This window comes from Eumetopias jubatus, unplaced genomic scaffold (genome assembly GCF_037043125.1).
Source record: "Eumetopias jubatus isolate StellerSeaLion01/CBP00866 unplaced genomic scaffold, mEumJub1_p1.0 scaffold_9, whole genome shotgun sequence".
Lineage (NCBI taxonomy): Eukaryota > Metazoa > Chordata > Mammalia > Carnivora > Otariidae > Eumetopias > Eumetopias jubatus.
The window spans coordinates 105,713,564-105,726,736 of record NW_028274815.1 but is presented as its reverse complement, the minus strand read 5'-3'; the positions used below and the strand labels follow the sequence as shown (position 1 = coordinate 105,726,736).

The following is a 13,173-nucleotide window of genomic DNA, read 5'->3' as shown; positions in this document are numbered from 1 at the left end:
ACAAGCCACTAATTTTTCCATGATACTACCTAGTTTATTTTTTATTGTTTTATTTTTTTTATCAAGTTTGTACTCCTGTGACCCTACTGGATATCCCCAGCCTACCCTTCCTCTGTGAACATAAGGCTCATTCTCCCCAGTTGGACATCTATACTCTCAACACTAATTGAACAATCATTTGACTCATATGTTGAATCTAATTTTTAAAGCAATTCTAGCATGATCTTTATGAAAACACATTTTATGTTTGACTTCAACACGAGATGATTTCAACAGGGAAGAGAGTTGTGTGCTCTCAACAGACCCCATTAAAAAGGACCTTTCAGCCTAGGATCAGTATCTGATTTCCATTGTTTAAAATCACCCATAGCGGTCTTCCTTGTCCAGGGAGATGAGATGCTAAATTATTTTTGTCTCTTGACAGATTTAGCGATGCAATTGAATCAGGGAAAATTTGAGTATAATGGATCATGCGGGTGAGTAATATGATTTAAACTGTTGTCACCGTGTTCCTGAACTCCATACTACAGCTGTAATGAAACTGTGTCATTTTTAATTAGGGGCTGCTCAATTTAAGCTGAGTTTGAGGGATGGGAGAAGAAACAATTGAAATCCCTAGATAGATTATTTTTGCAAGTATACATTCTTTATCTACCCGGTTTGCTAAGCAGAATTTTCCAAAAAATAAAAAAATTATAAGTTAAGCAGTTTATCATACACACTCTAGAGTTTAATTCTCTCACTTTAAATTCAAGGGTTTTTATAGCTACGACAGATAATGATCCCTGATCATTTGGACATTAATGGGAAACATAGATAATAAATATATGTATTTTGCCTAAGACAAATAGAGGAATGAAGCTGATTTAGTATGTAATGAAGTTATGAGGGTCAATTTGAATGTAATACACCTAGGAAGAAAGCTTTGTCCTGTCATGATTCTTTTGCATGTCTTGTAAAGAGCAGTTATCAAAAAATAATGCTATGAATATTGTTCTAGTTTACTTAACTGGCATTCTTCAAAATCTGTGAACCAGGGAGTGAAGTAGGAAATGTTAATTTCCTAATTTCATAATGTGGAACATGGAAAGGTTAAGTGAAAATGTGAAGTTCTGTAGAGGAAAAACCGGTGTGGGTGTGGCCATTTTTTTCTCCATGCATCTGTCCCCAAGCCTCTAAATTAATCCAGTGGAATGCCATCCCATCCATAATACTGTCAGGAAATTCTTGGCCTCCCTGGTTGAATACCTCATTTTTATCACTAAAAACAGCCAGTCAAAATAACATTTTTCAGCAGTCGTGGGTTCGGAGTGCGCGCTCACCCCCCCTTCCTCCTGCCGGATGGTTCTCTGCCCATGCACCTCCACCCATGAGTGACTCACTGCACATATAGCTGGCACATGTGTTATGTTTTCCTCTGCTGTGTGCTTTGAAAGAAATTAAAATCATACACCGTAAAGTAGTATGTTATATGTCAATTACAGAAAGAAGTAACAACTACGTAGTTCAAAAGAAAACCGCTAAATACACATTTTAGAATTTTTAAAAAGATTTTTATTTGAGAGAGATTGAGAGGGAGCAAGCATGCAAGCAGGGGGGAGGGGCAGAGGGAGAAGCAGACTCCCCGCTGAGCAGGGAGCCAGATGCAGGACCCTGGGATCATGACCTGAGCCGAAGGCAGACGCTCAGCCGACTGAGCCACCCGGGCACTCCCCATGTTTTAGAATTTTTTAAAGCTCTGTTGTTTAATGCACAGTGTTCATCACTAGGAGATGGTGCACATAAACTGATGGATGGGCCCCCCCGGGCAAGCTGAGGCAGCGAGGCTGCAGGGGACAGCGCTGGAGTGGGGATGAAAGCTCAAGGCTGAAGCCCAGCCTTCATGGTTCATACCAGACACACCAGCCCTGGTGGGGCTCCCTCCTCAGAGCCTTCTGTGTGGCCCAGTGACGCTAAAGTTTGCCTTCTTTGTCTCAGCTGTCCTGCAGCCAGTACTTCCACAGGGAGGGGGACTGTTTCCAGATCAAGAGGTCCCAACAGGAGTTGTATGCGTGCACTCCATTTCACTGCAGGACTTTCTATTTCGCCCTGGTTCACACGATCAGTGTCTCCCTTTATGCACCATTGCTTATTTTAAAATATGTTCCCAGACAAGGACAGTGCTACCGGAGCCTGAATTCTGTGCTGAAGTGCTTGAGTGGTGTGACGGAAAACCTAAGTCCTGCCAGAGGGGCTAGAAAAATAGGATGATTCAGTGGGGCAGCCCGCCTTGAAGAGGCATTGACAGTCGTGTTCAGTCATGTGTCGCCAACCCCCCACCCTTCCCTTTTCCTCACCTGGAGGCAAAGTTCATCGCCCACGATGGAGTGGTCATAGCTGGTAGATACAGGGCTGGCCATGCAGGTGCATTTCCGTGGAGCAAGGGCATCTAGGATGCTCTGGTTTTCACTACATTGCCCTTGTTCACCCACCCACCTTCAGGGACTTGTTAGAAACTCCTTGTTGGCATGTCTGAGGGCTGGGCGTCTGTGAAGAGGCCTTCCGTGCCTTTTAGGCTTAGGGTGGCAAACAGTAGCTGTGGCATAGAGAACATCAGCGTTGCAAAGCACGTGGACACCCTCTGCACCCATCAATGCTAATAAAACATTGGGAACCTACATGGGAATCCCTGTCTGCTCTCTGGGCCGATCTTTTGGGAGGCCGTGCCATTGGGCTCAGTAAGTGTGATTTTTAGTAGGAAAGTGAGCAGTAGTTTATGGCAGACTCCTTTGTAATGGTATAAAAATGGGAGGCATGTCTATAATTCCTAATGAAACAAGATAGAGCAAGTTAATTTCTCAAGTCTGCATACTTTCAGAGGAAAGTGGGGTGGCTGATATCAACATAGTAGGATGATTTATGATTCAAAGACGCACACTTTTTGTAGAAATTTCTCAGGTTGCAATATGTCTCAAAATCCATGACCTTATAATTTTAATCAGCCATTTTGCTTTCCTGCTGGTAAAGAAGATAATGGAGTGTTGAACAATTGATGCCATCTTGGGTGTGATGAAATAGGTTGTCCTTCCTATTATGACCCCATCCTCTGACTCTTGTGGCTCCGGTCCACCCACCTAGCTGAAGGCCCTTCTTCTCTTCCTCTCTTGCCTTCCGAGATCCTACAAAGCCACAGAAAATCCTTGGATCCCTTCACTTTTCATTGGCTTTGGCCTCTGCCCATGTCCACCACACAGACCTGGATGCTGGGAATGCATTTCTTTTCTGTACCAAAAAACACCAGGCAGGACCAGCTACATAATTTGCAGGGCCCAGTGCAAAATGAAAATGAAGGCTTCCTTGTTCACAGATTTTTAAGCATTTCGAGACAGTGGCTGCAGAGCATTAAACCTGAAGGCTGCCTGCTTTGGAGAATTGGACTCCGGTTTCTTGCCCCTTTCCCCTGGTACTTCTTATTTTGGATCAGTTCACTTTCTCAAAGATAAGTTTTCTTCTAAGCAGATACGGAAGGAGGGAACATGGAAGAATGTTTTTGACACCAGGAAATCTTCAATATCACAATTTTGTATTTTTGGTGAGAAGGGTCCCTTCAGAAATGGCTGCCAGGAATGGAGAGTACGAATCTCCAAAAAAACCCTGCCCCTGCTGCTCTCAGGAGGCAGGATCCCTCATTCCACGCGACTGGAACCCAAATGCTCCCTCTCTTGTGACAGGCAGAACCATCATCCATTACCTCCGCTTGGAGCTAACGTCCCATACTTTGCCAATGCTGGTAGGCTTCACTTGAAGTATGTGTAGTATTGTAGTTTCTCATCTACTTTCCATCCTAAGGCTTCGATTTTTGCTGTATCATCCTATTTTCCAGTGGCTAACACTAGCCACAAAAAAGGCCCAAATCTCTGTAAATATAGGAAACCATCTCTTTTGTGCAGTTAGAGAGATTTTAAATTATTATTTAGGGTTGCATTCTCTTGGAGACAGGAGAAATTTCAAAATCATCTTTAATATTTGAATGATTCTGAAAACTCTCTATATCCTTGATTTAAAAATCAGTGTTTTCCCTTGGAGGTTCTTTACTGATGATTACATCTAAGTTGAATGTGGGGTTATTTTCTTTAACACTTTTCTTGTTCAAACTTAGAAGATAGCAATGAATGACAAGTTTGTCAAAACCACAAAAATGTGACTTGGAATTTTTCTTTAAGGAGTAAAGTCATGCCCCAGAATTCTTTCTGGTTGGATTTTAAAAGATAATAAATTTTGACATCATCTAGAGCTAAAGTCAGTAAAAGTTCATGCTCCTAAAGAATAGGAAAGACTTACTTGATCCCTCTAATTTTGATTCTTTTACACTTAAAAGTAAACTCTGAGTTTTGGGGAAAGTGCTTTTATTGTCCCTTATCTGCTGCTCATATTAGTATGGAATTTTTCTATCTGTGATTATAGTCCTTTCTAACAAAAAAAATTCTTAGATGAAGTTGTCTGATACAAGTTCAGGGCAGTTATGGAATCTGACGGAGGTCTGATTATGTGACTGTAACCAAAGGGCATAAGGAGCAGACATTGTGTAGTTGGGTCAATTTCAAAACATTTTCTTTACCTCAAATAGAAGACTCATACCCTTTAGCTATCACCTCCCAGTATCCCCTACTCCCTGTTCACAGCCGTAAGCAACCACCATCTATTCTTTGTCTCTCCGTCTTTGTATATACTGCACATTTTATAGAAATGGATTCATGTAGTATGTGGTCTTTTGTGACTGGCATCTTTCACTTAGCATTATGCTTTCAAAATTTATGTTGTAGCACATATCAGTACTTCATTTCTTTCTATTGAGTAAATTCCCATTGTGTGGGTATGCCACATATTATATATCCATTCATCTGTTGATAGACATTTGGATTGTTTCCATCTTTTGGTTATTCTGAATAATGCTGCTCTAACATTCACATGTAAGTTTTTGTGTAGGTATATTTTCATTTTTCTTCGATATATACTAAGAGTGGAATTGCTGGGTCACATGGCAACTCTGTTTAACTGAGGAACTGCCAGACTGTCTTCCAATGCACTGTGTCATTTCACATTCCCACCAACAATGTATGAGGGTTCCAATATTCCTACGTCCTTGTCGACCCTTACTGTTATCTGACTTTTTTACTCTAGCCATCCTAATGTGTGTGCAGTGACATCTCACTGTGATTTGGATTTGCATTTCTCTGATAACTAATGATACCAAGCATCTTTTCATGTCCTTATTGGCCATTTGTTTCTCTTATTTGGAGAAACGTGTATTTGCATCACTTGCCCATTTTTTAACTGGGTTGCTTTTTGTTTTTTTTTTTATTTTTATTGTTATGTTAATCACCATACATTATATCATTAGTTTTTGATGTAGTCTTCCATGATTCATTGTTTGTACATAACACCCAGTGCTCCACACAGAACGTGCCCTCCTTAATACCCATCACCAGGCTAACCCATCCCCCCACACCCCTCCCCTCTAGAACCCTCAGTTTGTTTTTCAGAGTCCATCGTCTCTCATGGTTCATCTCCCCCTCCGACTACTCCCCTTCATTCTTCCCTTCCTGCTATCTTCTTCTTTTTTTTTTCTTAACATATATTGCATTATTTGTTTCAGAAGTACAGATCTGTGATTTAACAGTCTTGCACAATTCACAGCCCTCACCATAGCACATACCCTCCCCAATGTCTGTCACCCAGCCACCCCATCCCTCCCACCCCCCACCACTCCAGCAACCCTCAGTTTGATTCCTGAAATTAAGAATTCCTCATATCAGTGAGGTCCTATGATACATGTCTTTCTCTGATTGACTTATTTCACTCAGCATAACACCCTCCAGTTCCATCCACGTTGTTGCAAATGGCAAGATCTCATTCCTTTTGATGGCTGCATAATATTCCATTGTGTCTATATACCACATCTTCTTTATCCATTCATCTGTCGATGGACATCTTAGCTCTTTCCACAGTTTGGCTGTTGTGGACATTGCTGCTATAAACATTGGGGTACACGTACCCCTTCAGATCCCTACATTTGTTTCTCTGTGGTAAATATCCAGTAGTGCAATTGCTGGATCGTATGGTAGCTCTATTTTCAACTGTTTGAGGAACCTCCATACTGTTTTCCAGAGTGGCTACACCAGCTCGCATTCCCACCAACAGTGTAGGAGGGTTCCCCTTTCTCCACATCCCCGCCAACATCTGTCGTTTCCTGACTTGTTAATTTTAGCCACTCTGACTGGTGTGAGGTGGTATCTCCTAGAGGTTTTGATTTGGATTTCCCTGATGCCGAGCGATGTTGAGCACTTTTTCATGTGTCTGTTGGCCATTTGGATGTCGTCTTTGGGAAAAATGTCTGTTCATGTCTTCTGCCCATTTCTTGATTGGATTATTTGTTCTTTGAGTGTTGAGTTTGATAAGTTCTTTATAGATTTTGGATACTAGCCGTTTATCTGATAGGTCATTTGCAAATATTTTCTCCCATTCTGTCGGTTGTCTTTTGGTTTTGTGGACTGTTTCTTTTGCTGTGCAAAAGCTTTTTATCTTGATGAAATCCCAATAGTTCATTTTTGCCCTGGCTTCCCTTGCCTTTGGCAATGTTTCTGGGAAGAAGTTCCTGCGGCTGAGGTGGAAGAGGTTGCCGCCTGTGTTCCCCTTTAGGATGTTGATGGACTCCTGTCTCACGTTTAGGTCTTTCAACCATTTGGAGTCTCTTTTTTGTGTGTGGTGTAAGGAAATGGTCCAGTTTCGTTCTTCTGTATGTGGCTGTCCAATTTTCCCAACACCATTTGTTGAAGAGACTGTCTTTTTTCCATTGGACATTCTTTCCTACTTTGTCAAAGATGAGTTGACCATAGAGTTGAGGGTCCATTTCTGGGCTCTCTATTCTGTTCCATTGATCTATATGTCTTTTTGTGCCATTACCATACTGTCTTGATGATGACAGCTTTGTAATAGAGCTGGAAGTCCAGAATTGTGATGCCACCAGCTTTGCTTTTCTTTTTCAACATTCCTCTGGCTATTCGGGGTCTCTTCTGGTTCCATACAAATTTTAGGATTACTTGTTCCATTTCTTTGAAAAAAGTGGATGGTATTTTGATGGGGATTGCATTGAATGTGTAGATTGCTCTAGGTAGCACTGACATCTTCACAATGTTTGTTCTTCCAATCCATGAGCATGGAACGTTTTTCCATTTCTTTGTGTCTTCTTCAATTTCTTTCATGAGTATTTTATAGTTTTCTGAGTACAGATCCTTTGCCTCTTTGGTTAAATTTATTCCTAGATATCTTACGGTTTTGGGTGCAATTATAAATGGGATCGACTCCTTGATTTGTCGCTCTTCTGTCTTGTTGTTGGTGTACAGGAATGCCACTGATTTCTGTGCATTGATTTTATATCCTGCTACTTTACTGAATTCCTGTATGAGTTCTAGCAGTTTTGGGGTGGAGTCTTTTGGGTTTTCCACATACAGTATCGTATCATCTGCAAAGAGTGAGAGTTTGACTTCCTCTTTGCCGATTTGGATGCCTTTGATTTCTTTTTGTTGTCTGATTGCTGTGGCTAGGACTTCTCATACTATGTTGAAGAGCAGTGGTGAGAGTGGACATCCCTGCCGCGTTCCTGACCTTAGGGGAAAAGCTTTCAGCTTTTCCCCATTGAGAATGATATTCGCTGTAGCTTTTTCATGGATGGCTTTTATGATATTGAGGTATGTACCCTCTGTCCCTATACTCTGAAGAGTTTTGATCAAGAAAGGATGCTGTACTTTGTCAAATGCTTTTTCTGCATCTATTGAGAGGATCATATGATTCTTGTTCTTTCTTTTGTTAATGTATTGTATCACGTTGATTGATTTGCAGATGTTGAACCAACCTTGCAACCCAGGGATAAATCCCACTTGGTCGTGGTGAATAATTCTTTTAATGTACTGTTGGATCCTATTGGCTAGTATTTTGGTGAGAATTCTTGCATCCATGTTCATCAAGGATATTGGTCTGTAATTCTCCTTTTTGATGGGGTCTGTGTCTGATTTGGGGATCAAGGTAATGGTGGCCTCATAAAATGAGTTTGGAAGTTTTCCTTCCATTTCTATTTTTTGGAACAGTTTCAGGAGAATAGGTATTAATTCTTCTTTAAATGTCTGATAGAATTCCCCTGGGAAGCCATCTGGCCCTGGGCTTTTGTTTGTTGGGAGATTTTGGATGACTGCTTCAATTTCCTTAGTGGTTATAGGTCTGTTCAGGTTTTCTGTTTCTTCCTGGTTCAATTTTGGTAGTTGATACATCTCTAGGAATGTACCCATTTCTTCCAGGTTATCTAATTTGCTGGCATAGAGTTGCTCATAATATGTTCTTATAATTGTTTGTATGTCTTTGGTGTTGGTTGTGATCTCTCCTCTTTCATTCATGATTTTGTTGATTTGGGTCATTTTTTTCTTTTTGGTAAGTCTGGCCAGGGGTTTATCAGTCTTGTTAATTCTTTCAAAGAACCAGCTCCTAGTTTCGTTGATCTGTTCTACTGTTCTTTTGGTTTCTAGTTCATTGATTTCTGCTCTGATCTTTATTATTTCTCTTCTCCTGCTGGGTTTAGGCTTTATTTGCTGCTTTTTCTCTAGCTCCTTTAGGTGTAGGGTTAGGTTGTGTATTTGAGACCTTGTTTCTTGAGAAACGCTTGTATTGCTATACACTTGCCTCTTAGGACCGCCTTTGCTGTATCCCAAAGATTTTGAACAGCTGTATTTTCATTTTCATTGGTTTCCATGAATTTTTTTAATTCTTCTTTAATTTCCTGGTTGACCCATTCATTCTTTAGTAAGATGCTCTTTAGCGTCCATGTATTTGAGTTCTTTCCGACTTTCCTCTTGTGACTGACTTCTAGTTTCAAAGCGTTGTGGTCTGAAAATATGCAGGGAATAATCCCAGTCTTTTGGTACCAGTTGAGACCTGATTTGTGACCTAGGATGTGATCAATTCTGGAGAATGTTCCATGGGCACTAGAGAAGAATGTGTATTCCGTTGCTTTGGGATGGAATGTTCTGAATATGTCTGTGAAGTGCATTTGGTCCAGTGTTTCATTTAAAGTCTTTATTTCCTTGTTGATCTTTTGCTTAGATGATCTGTCCATTTCAGTCAGAGGGGTGTTAAAGTCCCCCACTATCATTGTATTGTTGTCAATATGTTTCTTTGTTTTTGTTATTAATTGCCTTATATAATTGGCTGCTCCCATGTTCGGGGCATAGATATTTACAATTGTTAGATCTTCTTGTTGGATAGACCCTTTAAGTAGGATATAGTGTCCTTCCTCATCTCTTATTACAGTCTTTGTTTTAAAATCTAATTTGGCTGATACAAGGATTGCCACCCCAGCTTTCTTTTGGTGTCCATTAGCATGGTAAATGGTTTTCCACCCCCTCACTTTCAATCTGGGGGTGTCTTTGGGTCTAAAATGAGTCTCTTGCAGACAGCATATTGATGGGTCTTGTTTTTTAATCCAATCTGATAGCCTGTGTCTTTTGATTGGGGCATTTAGCCCATTTACATTCAGGGTAACTATTGAAAGATATGAATTTAGTGCCATTGTATTGCCCCAAGGTGACTTTTACTATATATTGTCTGTGTTCCTTTCTGGTTTATGTTGCTTTAGGCTCTCTCTTTGCTTAGAGGACCCCTTTCAATATTGCTTTTAGGGCTGGTTTTGTGTTTGCAAATCCCTTTAGTTTTTGTTTGTCCTGGAAGCTTTTTATCTCTCCCTCTATATTCAGTGACAGCCTAGCTGGATATAGTATTCTTGGCTACATATTTTTCTCGTTTAGTGCTCTGAAGATATCATGCCAGTCCTTTCTGGCCTGCCAGGTCTCTGGATAGGTCTGTTGCCAATCTAATGTTTCTACCATTGTAGGTTACATATTTCTTCTCCCGAGCTGCTTTCAGCATTTTCTCTTTGTCTCTGAGACTCGTAAGTTTTACTATTAGATGTCGGGGTGTTGCCCTATTATTATTGATTTTGAGAGGGGTTCTCTGTGCCTCCTGGATTTTGATGCCTGTTTCCTTCCCCACATTAGGGAAGTTCTCTGCTATTATTTGCTCCAATATACCTTCTGCCCCTCTCTCTCTTTCTTCTTCTTCTGGGATCCCAATTATTCTAATGTTGTTTCGTCTTACAGTGTCGCTTATCTCTCGAATTCTGCCCTCGTGATCCAGTAGTTGTTTATCTCTCTTTCTCAGCCTCTTTATTTTCCATCATTTGGTCTTCTATATCTCTGATTCTCTCTTCTGCCTCATTTATCCTAGCAGTTAGTGCCCCCATTTTGGATTGCACCTCATGAATAGCCTTTTTGATTTCGACTTGGTTAGATTTTAGTTCTTTTATTTCTCCAGGAAGCATTTCTCTAATAACTTCCACGCTTTTTTCAAGCCCAGCTAGTATCTTTAAAGTCATGATTCTGAACTCTAGGTCCGACATCGTACTAATGTCTGTATTGAGTAGGTCCCTGGCAGACGGTACTACCTCTTGTTCTTTTTGCTGAGGTGATTTTTTTCATCTTGTCATTTTGTCCAGAGGAGAATAGATGAATGAGAGAACAAAATGCTAACAGGTTAACAACATCCCCAGCAAATATACTCTATACAAATCAGAAAATACCTGAAACAAGGGGAAAAGAAAGGTAAAGAAAGAGAAAAGAAAGAGAAAAAAAACAACAAAAAGATAAAAACAAAAACAGAACAAAACAGAAAAAAACAGAGTATGATCAAATATGATAAGGCTAGTGCATAGATCAGTGCCACACACTAGATTTTGGGCGTATTTTGGTCTGTTAGAAGAAAGTGCCTCCTAAAATTTTAAAGGAAGAAAGACATATATGTACAAAATAAGGGTTGATACAGTGAAGGGATGGAAGATGACTGTAAAGATGAAAATTATAAAAGGTTTTATAAAAGGAATTGATAAGATAAGAAATTTGAAAAAAGAAAGAAGATTTAAAAAGAAAAAAAAGGGAGAGAATGTTATCACGCAGCAGACTAGAACAAAGCCATACACTAGTGATTTAGGGTGTATTTTGATCTGTTAGAAGAAACTGTATCTCAAAATTTTAAAGAGAGAACAACTTATGTATATGCCAAAAATAAGGGTAACTACTATGAAGGGATAAAATATGACTCTCAAAATGAAAAATAACAAATGTTTTTTTTTTAAAAAGGGATGATAAGATGGTTGAAAAAGGGAAAAAGAAAAATTCAAAAAAAAAACAGTTAAAAAAATTAACTTTGAAAAACTAATGAATCATGGTAAAAAAGCCATGAATTCTATGTGGAGTATTCCTCTAGCCCTGGAGTTCTCCCATTCTCCCTGATCGGTAAACTTGGTCTTGGCTTGCTGGGTGTTAGTGCTGATCTTCTGGGGCAGGGGCCTGTTGCCGTGGTCCCCACATGTCTTTGCTGGAGGCGGAATTGCCCCGTCCTTGTCAGTCCAGGCTAAGCAATCTGCTCCGGTTTGCTCTCAGCAGCTTTTGTTCCCTGCAAGCTCTCGGTACAGCTTTGGAGGACCAGAGTGAAAATGGTGGCCTCCCAATCTCTGCCCGGAGGAGCTGACAACTCGGGGCCCCGCTCCTCAGTGTGCCCCCAGAGAAAAGCAGTCACTCCCGTCTCTCTGGTCTCCGGCCGCACTCCGTGTTCACCCGGCCTGTGACCGAGCATTTCTATGTCTGGCACCCGACCCCGTGTGGAGTCTCCAAACCCAGCAGATCCCTGCGGTGCACTCGCACGCCGCTCCTCCTGGGGGAGGAAGGGGAGTCTCCCCGGCTCTGCCGCTTGTTGGGTCCCTTCCGGAGGAGCAGTGGCCCAACTGGGCCGCGGATCACAGTTTATGGCAACCCCGAGCTGAGAGCCCGCGCCTCGGCTCCCCGTCTCTGCAGCCAGCTTCCCCGCTCCGATACCTGGGAGCTCTGCTTCACTCAGGCACCTCCGGTCTTTCTGTGACCCCGAGGGTCCTGAGACCACAGTGTCCCGTGAGGGTTCCACCCCCCGCTTAGCCACTGGAGCGACGTCCCTCATCGGAGCCGGCTTCTAAAAGTTCCGATTTTGTGCCGCTATCACTTGCCAGAAGTGGCCAACGGCGGCCCCCTCCCCCGCCATCTATCCTCCCGAATATCGCCTCAGATTCACTTCTCCGCACGTCCTACCTTCCAGTAAGTGGTCGCTTCTCTGTTCAGAGAGTTAGTTGTTGCTACTCTCTTCTTCGGTCTCCTGTTGAGTTCGTAGGTGTTCAGAATGGTTTGATCCCTATTCAGCTGAATTCCTGAGACCAGATGAAATCCAGGTCTCCTACTCCTCCGCCATCTTGCTCCGCCCCTGGGTTGTTTGTTTTTGACATATTCTAGACACAAACCTCTGAGCACATAGTATATGATTTGCAAATATTTTCTCCCATTCTGTGGCTTGTGTTTTCACTGTCTTGATAGTGTGCATTGAAGTGCAAAAGTTTTTATGATAAGGCCAGTATCTTTTTTTTTCTCTTGTTGCTTATGCTTTTGATGTTATGTCTGAGACTCATTACCAAGTCATGAAGATTTATCCTTACTTTTTCTTCTAAGAATTCAATCATTTTGGCTCTTACATTTGAGTCTTTGGTCCATCTTGAGTTAATGTTTGTATATCAAGTGAAGGAAGGGACCAATTTTCTTCTTTTGCATGTGGCCATTACAGTTGTCCTAGCAACATTTGTTTAAAAGAATATTCTTTCCCTCTTTGAATAATCTTGGCATCCTTGTCAAAAACCGACTGAGCATAGATACATGAATTTATTTCTGGACTCCCAGTTGCTTTGTAGAAAGTTTTGAAATTGAGAATTATGAGACCTTAAACTTTGTTTTACTTGTTCAAGGGTGTTTTGGCTATTCTTGGTCCTTGAGTTTTAGGGTCCACCTGTCCATTTCTAAAGAAGCCAGTTGGGCTCTGGATAGGGATTGAATCTGTATATCAGTTTGGTGAATAGTGCCCTCTTAACCATATTAAGTCTTCTGATCCATGAACAGAAGATGTCTTTCCATGTACTTAGATATTCTTTAATATTTTTCAACAGTGTCTTGTAGCTTTCAAAGTACATGCACTTATTTTGTTAAATGTATTCCTAAGTATTTTATTCTTTTTGGTGCTATG

At 41.1% G+C, this 13,173-nt stretch overlaps 1 protein-coding gene across 5 annotated transcripts in view; it reads left to right on the top strand.

Annotated features, from left to right (window-relative positions):
* Nucleotides 1-13,173, top strand: part of PLCB4 (phospholipase C beta 4) — a 171,595-nt gene that overhangs the window by 100,158 nt on the left and 58,264 nt on the right. For all 5 annotated transcript variants that reach the window (XM_088026249.1, XM_028112973.2, XM_088026248.1 and 2 more), the window contains one exon: nucleotides 425-476. In XM_088026249.1, the coding sequence (XP_087882375.1) occupies nucleotides 425-476 (52 nt within the window). The remainder of the gene's footprint in view (nucleotides 1-424; nucleotides 477-13,173) is intronic.